Below are 20065 nucleotides of genomic sequence, written 5' to 3' on the forward strand. Positions count from 1 at the left end.
ATTTGTGTGGCTTGCAGCACTATATGCAATGTGTGGCTCAGTGAAAACATCTGATTCTGAATGTTATATATGAAAAACAGTGGCTAGGCCTGGTGCACACCTTTAATCCCAGCACCCGGGAGGCAGAAACAGATGGTTCTCTGTGAGTTTGAGGCCAGCCTGATTGACTGAGCAAATTTCAAACTGCCAGAGCTACATAGTGAATTCTGGTGTGTGTGTGTGTGTGTGTGTGTGTGTGTGTGTGTGTGTGTGTGTGTGTTTGGAAACCAATGAGTTCAAAAGAAGGAACTGGCCTTCTCCCCTGGCAGGCTTGCATGTTATCAGTATATCTCTGTACTGATTCATTTCATAAATATCAAGCACTTGCTACATCCTATGTACCAAGTTAGGGTGAACACAGTAGATGCCTGGGTTCCTCCCCTGGCCATGCAGTGAGGATAAGGTCTGGTACAGAAGCTGTTTGTCACCTATATATGACTTCATGGGCAGCGGCCATGTGGAGCATGGTAGGAAGAGCGGGAGGCGGCAGTGTCTTTTCCTGGAGGACAGACTGGTTCAGTACAGCTGTTCACTCACTGAGGCTACCTGACCTATGACCTCATGAAAGGATTACTGAATTGTTACTGGGTCATAGCTGTGCACTGACTGTGCCACGCTAAGGAGTGTCGCATGTGCCCTCTTCCGTGGATCTGTAAGCGACCAGCATTTCCCAAGCATTCACTCGGTAGTCAAGACGTTGAGTCCTCAGGACAAACCTGCTGGATAGAATCTCCTTTACTGGTGAAGAAACCAAACTTCAGAGCAATCTGTTCAAGGCTGCCTGACCGCAGGGATCGGGGCCAGCATCTCCAACCTCTCGCTTGCTTTGGCAGATGAAACATAACACTTCTAATTAATAAGCACGTGTGTAGCTCACCGGACTCAGTCCTCAATTTTCCTTTGAGTGTTACGTTGTAGACATTTAAACAACAAAGCCGCTGTGTAAAATATTTACCAATTAAAAATCTTTTTTGTTTCCTTTTTTTTGTTGTTGTTGTTTTTTGAGACAGGGTCTCTGTATGTGTCCGTGTCTATCCTGGAACTTACTATGTAGACCAGGCTGTCCTTGAACTTAATAGAGATTCACCTCTCTCTGCCTCTCAGTACTAGAATCTTAAAGCCGTGCACTGCCATATCTGGCCTGTTTTCATTCTTTGAGGTTTTATTGAGATAGAGTCTAATATGATGGCAAACACGGGACCTACTGACAAAGGTGTGCACTTTGTGAGCTAGCCCAGTGAGCTCGGCTCTTGTTTCTAGTTGCTTTTGGCAGATCGTGTTTGGTTTGATAAAAACCTCACACCCACGTACAACGTGCCAGCTTAATTATAAGAACCACATACCAAACATGAGGCTTTACATTTTTTTTTTTTTTTTTTTTTTGCGTATGTTTTCTGATTTACAGAAGGTGAGACGACCCTAACTGATTTCAAAGGAGTAGTGTGGCTTTGGAGCAGTGGGTCTATGAAGGCCATTCTCTCTTCTCTAGCACACCGTTTGGCCTTCCCTCTACCTTCTGAGCACTGTTTTCCCTGAGTGGTGATTCCATGGGCCCCCAGGGTCCCTGCTGTGACTCCAGTGTCAGGCTAATGCACGAAGTTGTCCTATGGTTTGGGGGTGCAGACATTGGGTAAAGCAAATTAGTTAGTTCCTATTGGGAATGACACGTCTACATACTGGGCTCACTTGGCCTCAGCTGAATCACTTGAGTTCAAAATAGTAATCACGAAAATGGCCAAGCCTGCTGGAGGGATGCATGCCTCCATACTCTGGAGGCTGAGGCAGGAGGATGACTGTGAGTCCCAAGACAGCCTGAGCTAGACAGTGAGTTCCCAGCCAGCCTAGAATACATAGATGCTTTTCTCAAAAACAACAAACAATGGCTTAGACTCGGAGGCAGGCTCCAGTTGCTGTGCTAGGTGTCATTTCACCTAGACCTCATCATTCTGTGAGGCAGAAATGAATGGCCATTTTCTACACAGCTGAGGAACAGAAAGACCACATAATGTACCCCCAGTGCTCAGTTATAAGTAGTATGCAAGGCAGACACAGTTAGCTCTTCTCAGCAGGAGGGGCCCTTGGAAGATATCAGGGTTAAACCAGAAATTCCCCCACTCAAAGCCTGGAACTCTCCCAAGGCTAGAGAGTACTGGAGCTTCAGCCGGGGTTGAACACAAGGTCTAGGGATGGAAACTACAATCAGGGAAGACTGAGGAAGGGGAGGGTCCCTACCATGTGTTATGTACATGTCTGTGTCCTTACCTGACCTTCAAAAACTGCCTCATTGGGTCTAGTCACCCTAAAGATACCATCTAAATCCCTCTGTAACACGCTTTCCAATTAAATGACTCTAAAGGTGACCACGGCTCTCTTCTCTCTGTTTTAATTACAGCCACTTGGAGCAAGTGACTATTTGGAATTATCCAAGAACTTTGATACGGTAATCATTCGAAACATTCCACAGTTTTCACTGGCAAAGAGGACGCAAGCACGAAGATTCATCACTCTCATCGATAACTTCTATGACTCCAAGGTAAGGGTGGACGCCATGTTCACAGAGCTATGCATTGTGGGCTGTGAAGTCAGACGGCCTGGGCTGTAATCCCAGATGTACCGACTCCTTCACTGCTCCGTTACTTACTGCAGTAGTGTCAAGCACCGTTGCAAGTTGCTTTGTGCGACATCCGTGTCTCATTATCCCACAAGGAGATTGCGCATGTCAGACCGAGTGCTCGGTGCTCACACGTCAGACGGAGAATGAAGAATGACCCTTTACCTTATGGAAATGCTCCCTGTGATCCCCCAGTGCTGCCCAGGAGCTAACCAGCAAGCGACATCGTGGTGTTCTGTTTTTAATCTCTGTGTCTTAGCCAAGCAGTGCCAAGCCATTGCCTGCCCACAAAAGGCAATATAGCCTAGTGGTTAAGGAGCAGACCCTGGCACCAGGCTGTCTGTCCTGGAGACTGAGCGCAGCCTCTGAGATTCAGGCGCCTTTTATAGAAGTGAAGGGTAATAATGATACTTGCATGATTTTGTGAGGAAGAAGGGTAGCAGGTTACAATCCAGGTGAGCCCCTCTTCATAGTGTATGCACCCAAAAGAAGATACCTACAGTAAAAATAGTTTAAGCATTTTTTTTTTAAAAACCACTCAGATCTCCCTCTGTAGTCTTTGCTCAGAATTAAGCAGTAATTCTAAAACTGAGGAGGTTTTGTAGGGAAGGAGGAAGGAGCTGAAGCTGGGAGAGTTTAATGCTTCACTTACCCATTCATTCATCTCTGATCCTGAGCAAGATGCTGAGCTGAAAGACAGAGGCAACTGAGACACGGTGGTCGCCATCCCGGAGCCCAGGGCCCAGGGCCCAGGGCCCAAGCAACATCAAGTTCATGTCTGTGGAGATCATGTTCCATTACTAGTTCAGGATGACCACACAGAAAGAGGTCTGTGAGCCTTGGTGTCCAGGAATAGTTGAGAGAGGCCCAGGGAAGTCTTCTGTGGTTGCATCAGAAACATCATGGCTACTTAAAATCCAGACTCCAGAGCTGCTCCATCTCCACCCTACCTAACGAATACCAGACATGGGGCCTGGCGGCCATGTTTATGTGTTCCTTATAAATGTCCAGGGGATGAAGGGCTGGCTGCACAGGGCAGGAGGAGTAGCCAAGGACAAGGGCAGCTAAGCACGAAAGGCAGCCTGCAGACTCTGGTGCAGCAGCTCACGAAAGCCTGCTGTCCGTCCGCATGCAGCAAAAGCCACATGAGGAGGGGTCAGGAGATGAAGACAGTGACATCGGGGGCAGGAGACACAGGCAGTGACATCAGGGAGCTGGGGCACCAGGCTTATCAACGTGAGGTGCTGCCCTGCGCTAATGGTGGATCCCCACCCACCAGGTGCAGTCCGCCAGACTGGAGGGTATCGGTGGTTTTCAAAGGGTAAAGGCTTCCTGAGGAAAATAGTGGAGGTGGCGTTGGAATAGAGGGTAAGGACACACATGGTTCATGTTCAAGTTGGAAATGCCTCAAAGAAAATCTGTTCCCCAGTGCCCGGTCGTCTCCTGGCTTCTCATTATTTAAAGGAACAAAAGCTTTACCTGGCAGTGTGTGATAGAACATGCCAGAACACTCAAACACTGCCGACATTTATTCTAACCAAACCACATGTTTAGAGATTTTATTCACTTTTAAAGTATGCCCAGAATTATCTTATTTCAGAAATTGAGAGCGTTAAGCAGACATTATTCTAGAATGTATTCATGGAGATTTGTGAAATAGGACATATCCATTTAAGTAATGAAAAAAGTGCCAATTGTGATTGAAAGATTTATTAAAATAAAACGGGAATGCAGGTCCCTGAAGCCAACATGTTGTTTTAAAGCATTGGTTATTTACTTGAAAGATGATTTTTGAAAGGCTCACAACAAATCCGGGTTCACAAACATTCGGAGGGGTGTGTTTTGGAGCTGGGCGTGGTGTACATGCCTGTAATCCTGGTGTGTGGGAGGAACAGGCAGGAATAGAATGGGTTGGGGGATAGCCTGAGCTACATCTACCTGAAAGAACAAAATGACACAAAGAGCAAGTATGATAAACTAATGGACATAAAACATCTAAAAGACATAAACTGTTTTCAAGCTGTGATGGCGTCTGCCCACTCTCCTAATACTGAGACATTGATGTGGAGGAAGCAGATGTAGTTCTCTTTGAAGAGTGCCCAGCATTATGCTAATAGAAAAAAACATCTGGGGAGATGGCTCCATGGCTCAGGATGAGTACAGCCCTTCCAGAGAACCCAAACCCACGTTGGGCACTTACAACTGCCTCTAACTCCAGCTCCAGGGACCCCACACCCTCTTCTGAGCTCCGCAGGCACACTTGCGCACACCCACACACAGGCACACATAATTGAAAATAAATATTAAACAGAGAAAGGGGTTCAGGCAGACCTTTGTGGAACCATCATGACCCCAATGGTCCCACCTCTTACTACTCCTGTATTGGGAGATTTTCAACATGAGCTTTGGAGGGGCTATGGACATCCAAACCAGAGAGATAAAGGAAGTCCACCGGAGTAGGACCTGGACTGAGACTGCCACAGGCCTGGGCTTCCCTGTATAAAGCCCCTACTGTCTGCTTCACAGTGTGGTCTAAGCTGTGTGGAATTGCACTGGCAAGTTACGTGATGTTGTTCCAAACGACTAGGAAAAAACACAGACATTGTAAAAGCAGAGGCCAAGCTGTGACAGACAGGTTTTATCTTGTGAGCACAGCCCAACCTCCACTCTTCCTGGCTCAGGTGCGTTTAATCTGCTGTGCCGCAGCGCCTATCGAAAGCTTGTTTCTGCATCAGCATCACGACAGTGAGTCGGACCAAAGCAGAATACTGATGGACGACTTGGGGCTGAGTCAGGTAGGTGATGCTAACTTCATCTTACTATAAACCGGCTCAAGGGTTTAGAGTTTGATGCACGCCACATTTCGCAGAAGGGATGCAAATATAGTTATACCGTTGAGCGATGCTGTCAGGCCAGTTCTGTCTCAATTTCAGCACATTGAGAGAGTCTCATCTTGGAGCCCCCATTGATTGTGTAAGCCTTTGCTTCATTCTCACATAGCAGGAACAGAGTCCCATAGAGAACCTAGAAAGTCCCAGCTTAAAAAAGAAATCCATGCTTTAGTCCCAGACTTTTCATCAAGGAGACACTTAGAGCACCTCTGGGTGCCCGGCTCAGGCATACTCTGTAGCAAGCAGACTGAGATGGTCTGGGTTTTTCTGGGGTTTGAACTCTGGATTTATCCCAGGCCAATCAGAAGGATTCCCTTTTTCTGTGAAAGCATTAGGGGGTATATTGATCAGCTATGAAACCATTGACCTATTAGTCAAAAGTTTAACTGTCAGTACAGGGGCTGGAGAGATGGCTCAGTGGTTCAGAGAACACTGACTGCTCTTCTAGGGGACCTGGGTTTGATTCCCAGCCCCCCACATGGCTGCTGACAGGTTCTAGGGGGTCTGATGCAGTTTTTCGGCTTCCATGTGTGCCCCATGTACATGCTGCATAGAACACATGCAGACAAGACACCTATACGTGTAAAATAAAAATAATTAAGTCTCAAAAAAAAATGTAATTGCCATCATTTGACCCCAAGAATGGGGACAGTATTCTTCCGGACAGCATTCTTCCAGACAGCATTCTCCTGGGCCCAGCAGTAAATTCTTGTCAACATGAATAGACATTGTTCATCCTTAGGGCAAACTTTGAAAACCTGATTGCTTTGGGTGTCCAACTCTTCAGGCCACTGTAGCAAAATACCGTAACATCTACGGCTTCTCCAACATGGAAGCTGTTTCTCACAGTTCTCAGTCTGAGGTCAACTTAATTTGTCATATGCCTCACATGGCAGAAGGAGGGAGGGAGGGAGGGAGGGAGAGAGGAAGGAAGGAAGGAAGGAAGGACCATCCTGGGTCTTCTTTTGTGTAGACATTGCTGTTCTTGCGGACTCTCAAGACCTAATCAACAGAGCCCCAAGGCTCTGACACATCACGTTGCTCCTTTGAGGTCTAAGGTTTCAACATGAACATTTTGGAAGACACAAACATCTGGACTACAGTGGTGTAGGATTACCTGTTTAAACCCCCGCGTGGGAGCCAAAGCAAGGTTAGGTTGCCTCTCAAAGTGCAGGCCTATTTTACATACGTTGCCCTTGTTGATTCAAGGAATGTACCTGAGGGGCTAGTCAGTCAAATTAGTTTCTCAGCGGAGGCTCTTAACATTTTTGCAAGAGTCAGGGTTCAAACATGGGCCCAGGTGAACTCAGGCCATCATGGACAAGTCAGGGAATGTGACGTCAGAGTCCTAGAGTCACGGGGACCCAGTGGGGAAGATGGGCTTAGGAGTATCGAGATTTTCTCTGAAAGAACTCAAGAGCAAACCCCCAAGGAGAGACAGGAAAACCCGAAGGTGTCCTCCTGACCACACACCATGTTGATATTCCCAGTCCTAAGGGTGCTGACTGGCCTTACAGTGAAAGGCTCCCCCGCACACCCCTCAGCAGATACCAAATGCCCTAACTGAGGACCAAAGCAGCTCTCTGCTCTTTACAAAGTGGGATTGCAGACAGATTCTCTGGGGCCAGGAACTACAGAACCTCTCAGTCTCTCAGTCTAGAAGGGCTCCTTAAGGATTGAACTCAGGAGCTTCCTGAAGTATTAGAACTGCTTAGCTCTCTCTCTCTCTCTCTCTCTCTCTCTCTCTCTCTCTCCCCCTTTCTCTTCCCCTTCCCCTTTCCCCTCCCCCTTCCCCTCTCCCCCTCCCCTTCTTCCTCTCCCCCTCCCCTTCTTCCTCTCCCCCTTCCCCTCTCCCTCTCATCCTCCCCTTCTTCCCCTTCCCCTCCCCCTCCCCCTCTCCCCCTCCCTCCCTGGGGGGTGGTGTAGGGTAAGACAGAGTGTTGTTTTGAACTTACAATCTTCCTGTCTTAGCCTATGGTATTGTGCCTGGCAAAATTATCATTTTGCTATTGGCTGCCCTTGGAGAGAGATTTCTTTCTAGCATGTTCCTTTAATAGGGTTTGCAGTGAACTTCCATTCTGAGCAAAACCTTCTGTACTTGGCTTTGATCTGATACTTTTCCTTTTTTCTTCCTGTTAATTATCTATTGGTTTAAATCAGTTGACACTTTAGTCTCATTTGAGAGGTTGTCTATGGAAAAGTATATTATCTAAATCAATAGGGCTGCAGGTTTCTTTAAACTGAGATTTGTTTCTGCAAGTCTTCCTTCAGAGTAACCGTTTTCTCAGGGCTGGCTCTGTCTGTCTGTTCTGCTCACAGGACTCCGCGGGGCTCTCCATGTTTACTGGGGAGGAGGAAATCTTCGCTTTTCAGCGCACCATTTCCCGGCTCACAGAGATGCAGACTGAACAGTACTGGATTGAAGGGGACAGAAGCAGGAAGTAACTGTCACTTTCACAAGAATAAAAAAAGGTGACCGGTTAAGGTTGCAGACAGTGAGCTGTCACTGCGTCACTGTGAGAGGTGACGGGCTCACTTCCTCAGCAGCTGTGCACTTTGCCCTGACTGCTGCGTCTGAGGCAGTGGACGGGCACACTGAAGAAGTCTCTCCTTTGTAGGTCCGAGTTTATTTGGACCTATTTTTGCATCATAAGGTGGAGTCATCACTTGAAGATTACTGCAGAGCCTGACGTGTTGGCACCTGGCTGAGTCACTATGGTCCAAACAGGCGGAGAACGCAGGATATCTGTGCATCCCCAGGCTTCGGCTGCACGGTAGTCACACCTCAGAAATACATTTGCTATAAGAAGCAGGAAGAATCTTACTTTTCAGGTTAAAACAAAGAAAGCTTTCTGAACATACACTGAAGGGAAAAGCATTTTACGTTGGCCTCTGTATTTCTGTTTGTTGGTTGGTTATGAATGGCTTTGAGGTTTCCACTGAGCTAGAGAGAACCTGTGTCTAACCCGTTGGTCTAGGTTGGCAGGCAATACCTGATCCCTGATGGGTTACAAAACCATCATGTAAGGAGCAAGTGGAAAATTTCAGCTAATAGGCAGGTCTCCCCTCTGACAGACAGCCAAGGTGGGGCAGGTACCAGGATCATGACTGACCAAGGCTGGAGGAGCCACACCCACACCCACAGCAGCGTGGACCACCCCCATCACCTGAGGTTCCCACTCTGTTGACCAGCATCTGCTTGCACAACAGTGTCTACTCTGTGTCCTTGATCCTGAGTCGCAGAGTTGGGCCTCATAGGAAACTGGAAAGGACACTTGACAAATCTTCTGTAAATAAAAGCTGAATTCTCCTTCATTGACTGTGTCTGATTCATTTAAGTAAAATCCATCTTTGCTGAGTTTTATCACCAAAGGAAACTGGGTTGCAGTTATTTTTAAAGGGCTGGAGCGATGACTTGGTAGCTAAGAATGCTTGCTGATCGTGCACAGGACCAGAGTTCAATTCCTACCCATGATGGGTGGCCCAAACCAACCTGCGACTCTAACTCCAAGGGATCTGATGCCTTCTTCTAGCCTCCAGGGGCATACATACTCATGTGCCCACACAGACAAACATGCATACATATGCACATGCTCATGCTCATGTACCCACATAGACAAACATACTACATACATACATACATATGCCCATGCTCATGTACCCACACAGACAAACATACATACATACATGTGCACATGCTCATGTACCCACACAGACAAACATACATACATACATACATATGCCCATGCTCATGTACCCACATAGACAAACATACATACATATGCACATGCTCATGTACCCACACAGACAAACATACATACATACATACATACATATGCACATGCTCATGTACCCACATAGACAAACATATACACATACATATGCACATGCTCATGTACCCACACAGACAAACATACATACTACATACATACATACATACATATGCACATGCTCACGTACCCACACAGACAAACATACATACACATAATTTTTTTTTTTAAGTTTTGTTTTTAAAAGAAAAAGAGAATCTTAAATTCTGGGCCAGTGAGAAGACTCAGTGGACAAAAGAGCTTGCTGCACAACCATGACAATGTGGGTTCAATCCCCAGAACCCATAGCTGAAGGGGAGAACCAGTTTCTCAGTGTTGTCCTGACTGTCACACCCATGCCCGTACTTACCACACACACACACATAATAAAAATAATTTTAAAGACTTAATTCCTCTTCAGAAAAGAAAAACTATGTCCCTCCCTCAAATGATACAAAAATCAACCGTTTGGGAGAGTAGTCAACTGTATGGCTCATGTCAGTGTAAATACATTCTGTGAGGCTATTTTTCATTTAATGATCTGTGCACATCATTTTATTTTGGATATTAACTCTTTTATGTCAAGCAGATAGATGAGCAGACTAGCCAAGCACTGGAAAAGTCTGAACTAGGGCTTCTGAGAGTTAAACGCGGTGTAGCTGTGTGCATATTCATTCAGATGTATGTATATGTGTATGTATGTATATGTATGTATGTATGTATGTATGTATGTATGTATGTATGTATAGGTGAGTGGAATGGATGGATGGATGGATGGATGGATGGACAGATAGATGGGTGGATGGGCAGATGGATGGATGGGTGGGTGGATGGATGGATGGATGGATGGACAGATAGGTAGATGGGCAGATGGATGGGTGGATGGATGGGTTGGTGGATAGGTGGGCAGATGGATTTTTGTGATTCTGGCTACAAAACTCAGGGCTTCCCCCACGCTAGGCAAGTGCACCATTACTGAACTATATCACTACCTGAAAGATATTTTTGCTGAAGTAAGACACCAAGTTCTAAAGAGAATAAATGAAGAGACACAAGGTTTCTGAGCTGGAGAGATGCTGAGTGGCTTGGAGTGTGTCCTGCTCTTGCAGAAGACCTGATTGGCTCTCAGCACCCGCAGTATGTAAGTCTGCTTTCTTCTAGCTTCCAAGGGCACCTGCACACACATGTACATGCATACATGCATACACACATACACACACACGTACACACACATGTACATACACATACACACATACATGCATACATACACACATGTATATACATACATACACATACACACATGTATATACACACATACACACATGTATATACATACATACACATATATAATACACACATGTACACATATACACATACACACATGTGTATATATACATACACACATGTATATACATACATACACACATGTACATGCATACACACATACATGCACACATGTATATGCATACATACACACATGTACATACATGCACACATACATGCACACATGTACATACATGCACACATACATACACACATGTACATACATCCACACACATACATACATACATACACACATGTACATACATACATACACACATACATACACACATATATTCATACATATACACACATGTGTATACACATGTATACACACACACACACCTTTTAAAGAAAAGAATTCACTATATCCCAAGTTAATACTAGATCAGTTATCTCGGTTTTAAAAGTAGACCTGTAAAGAGAATCACAGATCAGGAAACTAAGGCTTAGGAGAGTGAGGTCAAATGACAAATTCATGTCATTTTACCCAGCTTATAAACAGAACCCTGTTTGATCATGACTTGTGGTGAGTACCCATGCACTAATAGTATAGCTGCTGTTCTGAGCTCAAGTAGAAACAGCTTAACTTCACGTTTAAATCGTGTGTGTGTGTGTGTGTGTGTGTGCGCGCGCGCGCGCGCGCATGCGTGCATGTGTCTATCTGTGTGTGTCTGTGTGTGGTGTCTTTGTGAGTATCTCTGTGTCTCTGTATCTCTGTATATCTCTGTGTGTCTCATTGTTTCTGTATGTGTTTGTATATGTGTCTCTGTATTTTTGTGTATCTCTGTGTGTGTGTCTCAGTGTATCTGTGTGTCTGTATGGGTGTCTATGTATCTGTGTGTCTGTGTGTTTGTGTGTCTCAGTGTATCTGTGTGTCTGTATGGGTGTCTATGTATCTGTGTGTCTGTGTGTCTGTGTGTCTCAGTGTATCTGTGTGTCTGTACGGTTGTCTATGTATCTGTGTGTCTCAGTGTAACTGTGTGTCTGTATGGGTGTCTATGTATCTGTGTGTCTCAGTGTAACTGTGTGTCTGTATGGGTGTCTATGTATCTGTGTGTCTCGGTGTATCTGTGTGTGTCTGTATGTCTCAGTGTATCTCTGTGTGTGTTTGTACATATGTCTCTGTATCTCTGTATCTCTCTGTGTGTCTGTGTGTCTCAGTGTATCTGTGTGTGTATGTGTCTCTATGTGTGCTTCTGTGTGCCATGCTGGGCTCTCAACCCAAGGCCTCCCATGCCAGGCAAGGCTCTGCCACTCAGCCATGCCCCAGTGCTAAAGCTTAGCTTTTGCTTTTCACATTTTTTTTTTTTACATTTAATAAAAAGACAGTGTGGATGGATAGACGGATGGACAGAGGACTGACAGAAAAAGGAACTGTCCCCAAGTGTGTGGTATTGGTGGCACAGTGCCCACACTCCAGTTTTTGTTCAAGGTCCAGGTCTGGAGACGTAAAAGCTTGTCTAGAGATTTCTGCAGGAAGACTCAGCAGTCCGTGCACACTGGACAGCAAGGTGGGCCCCTGTTGGAGAAGGTTGTCGTCACAGGGAAAAGCTCCAGGAAGGACACATGGACTGAAAGGGAAAAAGCAGGGGACACCTACCTACCCAGCCATGTCAGCCAAATCAACCTAGCCATCAGCATGTGGCAGCTAACACAGCCAGATCACCCTCATGCCCGAGGCCAGTTGTTTGGAATACGATTTCATTCTTCACAGATCAGTGACATGATGTCAACTCCCAGTGTAGGTGGCTTGTCATTCTGCTACTCAAGAGTTTGACAGCTTTTAAGAACACTATGTCTGTAGGTTGAACTGTACCGCAAGGCTCTGCCTATATTACTGCAGGGTGCACACCTCCTCCTGTCCCTCCTGTCCCTCCAGACTCCCAGCCCCTTAGGCCTGTGGAGGAAGCGGTGGTGGAAGGGGCTGTCTCAGTTAGGAGTTAGGTTCAGACAGGAGGGCTGGAAGGCCCTCGTGAGGGTTCTGCTTCTGTATCAGGAGCATGGAGTTCACACGTGCTGGAAATGATCCCTCGTCAACCTGTTCTCTTCCCAGGGTCTGTCTCACAAAACAGCAGGCAAGAAGAAGAGAAAACCAGAAAACAACATGGCAGCCAGACCATAGGAAAACAGTGGTTGGGAATCCTTCAGCAACCACTCAGATGCTCAGGACCAGAAGGGTCTCAACACTGAGTGTTTCTTAGATTTAGGGTATTTGCATATTTATAATGAGATATCTTTGGAATGGGACTACAACTTAAACAGAAAATCAATTAAGTTTCACATAAACCTTCGAGACAGGGTTTCTCTGTGTAGCCCTGGCTATCCTGGAACTCACTCTGTAGACCAGGCTGGCCTCGAACTCAGAAATCCACCTGCCTCTGCCTCCCAAGTGCTGGGATTAAAGGCCACATAAACCTTTCTATGTATACAATAATAATTTTTCATGGCATTTCTAGTGTACCTGCATTTTAAATATATTCATTATATTTTTATATTATATTTACACATGTGTTGCACCCCACTTGCCAGCAAGGAAGACGCGACAAACCGGATTCTTCTCAACAGCCTTTATTGGAAGCGCTCTTTTAGCTTTCTGGGAGAGACTGACTCGAATGCCCAGAACGGGCTGCTTATATACCCCCAGCCCTGGGCGTGGCAAAGCACATGGAGGTGTCCGATTGGTCAATTTGCAATGACTCATTAGCATACTCATTAGCATACCCCGCCCGGGCGGGGGTGATTGGCCAGGTTCGTGGTACCCTAGTTGTACCTCATTTGCATGCCCGTTTGGGAGGGGCTGGAGTCAAGTTCCTAAGTGCACTGATAGTTCTACCTGAGAGCCTGAGTAGCCACCATCTTGGATCGTCACCTCAGAGCGGCTGACGGGCGAATGTCAGCCTGTCAGCCGCTTTGAGGCTGGGGCACTGCTTCTCTCGGCTGGCAGCCGCAGCCGCTTTTAGTCAGTGGCACCGAGAGAAAAAACGGGCAACTGCTTTGAGTCGGAGGCGGCGCCTCCGCTTTTCAAGCTGACAGACCTGCGGTGCCTTCCAGCCATCAGGTCTGTCGGGTCAGCTGCCTACACACATGGATGTTTTTCCTGCATGTACATCAGCACCATGTGTTGTGCATGCCTAGAACTTTCAAAGGCCAGAAGAAGGAATCAGATCCCCCTAGAACTGGAGGTATGGATGGTTGCAAGCTGTCATGTGGGTGCTGGGAACTGAACCTGGGTCCTCGAGGAGAGCATCTTAACTGCCCAGCCCCCATGCCCACATTTTGACCATGATCTGCCACGTGAGGGCAGGCATGGAATTTTCCACTTGACAATGTCAGTCAGCAAACCAAAAGCTCCAGCTGGTGGCGCAGCTCAGGGTTTGAACTTCAAGTTAGGGTACTCTGCCCATAATCCTGACCTGTGGCATGTAACAATCCCACACCGGAAAGCCTCGCTCTAGCCTCTCTTCCGGCTGTGGTCTGTGACGCTTTCAGCTTGCCAGTGTTTTCCCTGGGGTTGCAGAACAGCCCGAAGCTCATGGGCTTGCCGGAAGTGCTTGGCACGTGTGTGCGTACGTGCGTACGTACATACCTTAGGAGATGGAATCCAAGCAAGTGCTGCTGCAGACTAAGGCTCTGCTCCCAGACCCCAGACCAGGAGGCTGGAGTCCAGAAGTGCCCGGCCCTGCATGCTCCTAATTCACTTCCGGTTTCCAGACTTGACAGATAGTAAATGGGAAGAAACAGGTGAGCTGTTTTTAGAAAGCCCTATTGCATCCCTCTTGTCCATGTTATTTGCTGGTGACAGACATGAGATAGACAACGTGGGACTTACATAATTGTCACCCATTTCTGAGGCCACAGTACAGTTAGATCACATGTATGCATCGTTCTCTGTAGGGCTTTATATAATAATCCAAAGGCAATGCTTTAATACTCCTGACGCCTCTTGCCTTCCCAACTTGCTCTGCTCTTCCTTACAAGTGTGAGAATACTAGAAATTGAAAACCAGCTGGGATTTTAAAACAACCTTTGCATGTAAAGTAACGGAAGTAACTGGATATGCTCGTATTCAAGGGTCACACGGCGCATAAAGTATCCCAAGTTCTTCATAAACTAACTCTTTTGATTCTTGTGACTGTCCTCTGAGATACACGTGCTGTTACCCCCATTTTACAGACAGGGAAACTAAGGCCAGAAAAACGACAAAACCAGAGCCGAGGTGCTAAGACACATGAAAGGATTCAGACACTAACTTCTACATGCTTCATTTCCTGGCCTGTAAAATTCACACCCACAACCTCTCCATGCGAAGTGAAAAAAAAAAAAAAACCTCAAGTGAGTGAGTAAGGCCGAATCTCCAAAGCCAGCGTTTGGGTATGTCTGGCTTCGAGTCCGTCCTCATGCTGGGGAGGAACCCCAGGACTTAAGCTCGCAGCAGCAAGCGGATGTCTGTCGACCCTGGGAGGTCTTCCCCAGCACTGACTGTGACCTACGTGACCTTAGGTGGTCTGGATTCTTCTAGAACCAGGAAACTCTTGTACTGGTTTTTACTGTGTGACCCTTCACTTCAATTTTACTTCTGAAGACTGTTCTGAAGAGAGCAATAGCAAGATGGTAGAGGCTTGACTGGGTAATGGGCTAACAATCCTGCTCTGAAATATTCCATCCATGACTATTGTAACTCAGCTTTGGCTGAGATGCTGGGGGATGGCCTGAAATCCACTGAATACAGAAACTGTTGCTCGGCTGATAGGTTTTAGCCATTTCCCGTGACGAGGGCACCATCTTGTGGTCGATGGGTGAACTGACAGGGAAAAGTCTAGAAATTCCAGTTGGGAACTCTCTAAGCTGCTTGTTCCCAGGCCGGGCCACCTCCAGAGAATCAGGTTTCCCCCACAGAGGGGGAGCCCAGCACCCATGTTCTTTAATGCTCGTCAGGATGAGACTGTCTGGTGACGATGCAGCCAAACTGCAGCCTGGGCTCCTTGACTCTGAGCCCCTAAATGAGGAGCATTGCCAAGGGATCGCCAACCACTGCTGTGCTCAAAGGTCTTGATGCCAGGTCACAAATGGCCGTCTCAAAGCCTCGTTGGTACCTTCGCGTGCCTGTGTCTCTCCCTCCAGGAGGCAGGGACTCCTCCCTTGCTTCTTCACCCATGCTAACAACAAGCCAGCCTTGTGGTTTGCAGAACACGACGGTTTTCTGCCCTGCCCTGTGTTCGCCCACAGTGTGCTAAGTAGTAGGAGGAGTGCTTATCCTCTTTAAAAACATAAGTATGGTTTACGTAAATATTATTTAAAATGTATTGTTTAGTTCGACCTGACATCAAACTTCTGCTCCTCTTGCCTCAGCCTTCTGAGGGCTGAGATTACAGATGTGTGGCATCACATCTGGATAATATTTGCTTTCATTTCTAACAGGGTGATCCCCATCCACCCCTGTCTCCCAGCTCCTGTCTCCAAAGTCTTTTGAGACCCGCAATCATTTCCAGAGTGGAGTGTGGTCCCGATATCGGACCCTCATGTAGCTGCTGCGGAGCTCCCTCCCTTGGGCAAGCTTAAACCCCATCTCTGGGGGAGGGGCTATGCCCTCAGCTCTCATGCTCCTTGCTTGGCTGTCTCTAAAATGACTGAGAACTACAGCACTGTTCCCCTGTTTGTCTGACTTGGAGTCCTGTCACGTGCCAACCTGTGCTGTTGCGGGTGAGATGGTAGGGGGATTGGGAGGGTGAACTCAATATAAGCTGCAGTCATCCAGGAGTTATTTATTTATTTATTTATTTATTTATTTATTTATTTTGGTTTTTCGAGACAGGGTTTTTCTGTGTAGCCCTGGCTGTCCTAGAACTCACTCTGTAGACCAGGCTGGCCTCGAACTCAGAAATCCGCCTGCCTCTGCCTCCCAAGTGCTGGGATTAAAGGTGTGCGCCACCGCTGCCCAGCATCCAGGAGTTTATATTTCAATTAAAAAAAAAAAAAAGAAGAAGAAGAAGAAGAAAACCCTCTATTCATAAAATGCCTCCATTAGCTTGGTCTGTAGGCAAGTCTGCAGAGGCATTTTATTATTAATGATTGACGGGGGAGGACCCCGCCCACTGTGGACGGTACCATCCCTGGGCAGATGGACAGATGCTACTGGGTTGTGTAAGATGGCAGACTGCGCTATGAAAGGTAAGCGGTGTTCCTTCGCGGTCTCGGCTTCAGTTCCTGCTTCCTGTCTTGGCTTCCTTTCATGCTCTATTATAACTGTAAGGTGAACTAAACCCCAGGTTGCTTTAGGCCATGGTGTCTATCACAGCCATAGAAAGCACACTAGGATGCAATCGTGTGTAATGTCACACACACATACACACACCATGGAGCTTCTGGAAAAGTTGCCCAGAATGAGGCCCAGAGACGCAAATGACTTCTTACTGGTTGTCTTGTTGCTGTAATAGAAGACCAGAGACTGAGCAGTTTATAACAAAGAGATTTGTGACTACCGAGGAGCCCATGATGCTTTGCACCGTCCCGTGGTGGATTTTATAATTGTGAAAACCACATTCAGTGTTAGACAAAGCATATTCTTCACACTCTTTTCCCTGGAACTAGAGTTACGGATAGTTTCGAACCACCACGTGGGTGCTGAGAATAGAATCTGAGTCCTCTGCAATAGCACCAAATGTTCTTCGCTGCTGCCACCTCTCCAGCCCTGTCGCACTCTTTCTTGATTCCTATAGCTACAGAGACCACTGGAGACTAATTACTCCCAAAACGCATCTCCTCCCTAACTCCCACCTCCAGTTCTAGACTGCTACCAAATCCAGCATGGCTCCAGGGACCTGACCTGATTGAGAGCCAGGAGGGAATGAAGAAAGGACAAACAGACTCAGATGTGGGGGACGTGGAAGTCAGCCTTGTGAAGGAAAACAAGGGATGGCGAGCGAGGCACCACAGGCTCCTCAGAGAGTCCTGATCTCCCCTACAGGGCATTAGATGTAAGATGGCTCCAAGCACACCAGTGAGACAGCAAAAAAGAACCAAGGCCAGGGTGGTGGCCGCTTCCCCATCTTCACGGGAGTCCTAACAGATGAGTTACCTTCTGAGTTATCTCATCAGGCAGGGCTCTCATTGGGGCATAGTGATGGCATGGTGAGATATGATTGGTTAAGGATTTAGGGGCTTGGGATTGTCTCCAACAGTTTATATAAGCTTAGATCTGGGCAATAAACTCAGATCTGCTCCCTGGTGCTGAGTGTGAGTCCCGGGATTTGTCACGTGACTCTGTCATCCCAACCCCCTTCGGTCTTATTTCCACACAAAGGCACACAAAGAAGTTGAGATCTGTTGAACCCAACTCTCTGATGAAGAATCCATAGCACCTTGGAGGTCAGCATGTTCATTACATGTATTTGAACAGAGAGGTGGGGTAATTGCATTCAGCTGGGTGAGGAAATGAAGTTACTGCATACAGATTAACAAGGATCACTAAACTATTTAAATGGTTGGATTCTGATTCTCTATGTGAATGTATCTCAATGAAGTTGTTAAAACCAGCATACAAGCAGTCACTAACCATCCATTCATTCACTCACTATTATTGAAAGAGCCAGGCAGAGACACATCCATGTGAATAGGAGAAACTCTCTGACCAAGATGGACTCATAACCTCTTAGGGACAAACAGACACAATATAGTGAGCATCAAGAATGACTTGCCAAGCAGTGGTGGCACACGCCTTTAATCCCAGCACTTGGGAGGCAGAGGCTGATGGATTTCTGAGTTCGAGGCCAGCCTGATCTACAGAGTGAGTTCCAGGACAGCCAGAGCTACACAGAGAAACCCTGTCTCGAAAAACAAACAAACAAAAACAAACAAAAAAGAATGACTTTATCTGGGTGTGGAGGGTGTCGAGTCAGGCAGGAATCATAGCAAAAGGCAGAGGAAGGACAGAGGTTGGGAGGAAGGGACAGAGTGCTCGGCCCCGCCCCTCCTTCCCCTCCCCTGTATTAAATAAGTACTGAGATAAGTTCAGTACAGGGCTTGCTAAATGCCAAGAGAAATGACCAGTTACTTCTGGAAACTCAGAAGAGGAAGCAAAATGACTAGAATATTATCTTTCTGAATGTTTAAAGGGAAGTCAGATGTGACCTGTGCCCCAGCCTAACGATTCCCTCTTAGAATCCGAACTCCAGGGTGCAGACTGTAAAAACTGCTGCTGTCATCAATATGCGCCTCTCGTTTTGCACTAATAACCTATCATATTTTTAACAGAACTCTGTAGCATGCAGAATATTAAATTTATTTGCTGAAGAAGTATCGGCTGATTTCTGTTGATTGGAGTAACAGAGTCTGTAGAATTAAAAAATAATTGCTTAGACTTTTATAGTACCGACATAATCAGATTTCACAACACAAAAATAAGCAGCAAGCCATACTAAAACAATATTAAGTTTAGGACAAAATGGTTCCAATGTTTGGCTGAGCTAAGCATAGCCCCACACACTTCTGTAGCCACCAGTCAGTCAGACTTGAAAATGCAATGCAAAGACCTGCCTGTGGGCAGGGAGGCCATTGAGTTACTGTAGAGAGAAGATCTTGTGTGTTGTATGGATGCATCACCTGCCAATTAAAAAACCTGTGGCCTATAGAAAAGGGTAGAATAGAAGGTGGGACATCTGGGAGAAAGAAGGAATTCTGGGATAGAGCCAGGTACAGGAAATTCACCTGGGAAGAAGGGATAAGACAGGCCCATGGTACCTGAGCGTAGGTAACCAGCCATGTGGCAGAATGTCGATTAAAATAAAAGGGTTATATTAAGTTATGATCTAGTCAGAGAAGAGCCTAGCAACATAGCCAAGTTATTTGTAAATATATTTTGAGTCCGGGTCATATTTCTGGGAGCATGGAGCTGGGAGGAAGAACCAGGACCAAACTTCTACAAGTTACCAGTGAAAGAGAGCAAAAGTTAATGCCATCCTCGTTGTCATAGCACAGGTTAGAAGCCGCAGGATGATCTGAGGCCAGCCAGGCACAGGCAGGCTCACCTTTCTGACACAGCTAGTGTGCCTAGCTTCGAGAAGCCCAAGCCATGGTTCTTAGGGGCCAAACCCTCTTTGACAGTAGAGCCTAAGGCCTTCCCCTAGGCTCTGCCCTGTCCTCAGATGCCACCTCCCTCCCCATTTCAGTCTCCTTCCAAGGCTGGAAGTGACGCTCCAGGGTTGTGGGGGTGGGGAAGTGTCGCGCCCCGCTTGTCCAGCAAGGAAGACGCAACAAACCGGATTCTTCTCAACAGCCTTTATTGGAAGCGCTCTTTTAGGTTTCTGGGAGAGCCTAACTGGAATGCTCAGAATGGGCTACTTATATACCCCCAGCCCTGGGCATGACAAAGCACATGGAGGTGTCTGATTGGTCAA

General features: G+C 46.7%; 1 protein-coding gene across 6 annotated transcripts in view; it reads left to right on the forward strand.

The window, feature by feature from the left end:
* The window catches only part of Afg1l (AFG1 like ATPase), a 164638-nt gene extending 155782 nt beyond the window's left edge, over positions 1-8856 (forward strand). For 5 of the 6 annotated variants that reach the window (XM_034524248.2, XM_076917232.1, XM_076917234.1 and 2 more), the window contains 3 exons: positions 2432-2572; positions 5332-5445; positions 7861-8856. In XM_034524248.2, coding sequence (XP_034380139.1) covers positions 2432-2572; positions 5332-5445; positions 7861-7986 — 381 coding nt within the window. In that variant the 3' untranslated portion in view covers positions 7987-8856. The remainder of the gene's footprint in view (positions 1-2431; positions 2573-5331; positions 5446-7860) is intronic. The other variant, XM_076917230.1, reaches the window with a different exon arrangement.
* The last annotated feature ends 11209 nt before the right edge of the window (positions 8857-20065 follow it).

Source organism: Arvicanthis niloticus, chromosome 20 (assembly GCF_011762505.2).
Source record: "Arvicanthis niloticus isolate mArvNil1 chromosome 20, mArvNil1.pat.X, whole genome shotgun sequence".
In the NCBI taxonomy this organism is placed as follows: Eukaryota; Metazoa; Chordata; class Mammalia; order Rodentia; family Muridae; genus Arvicanthis; species Arvicanthis niloticus.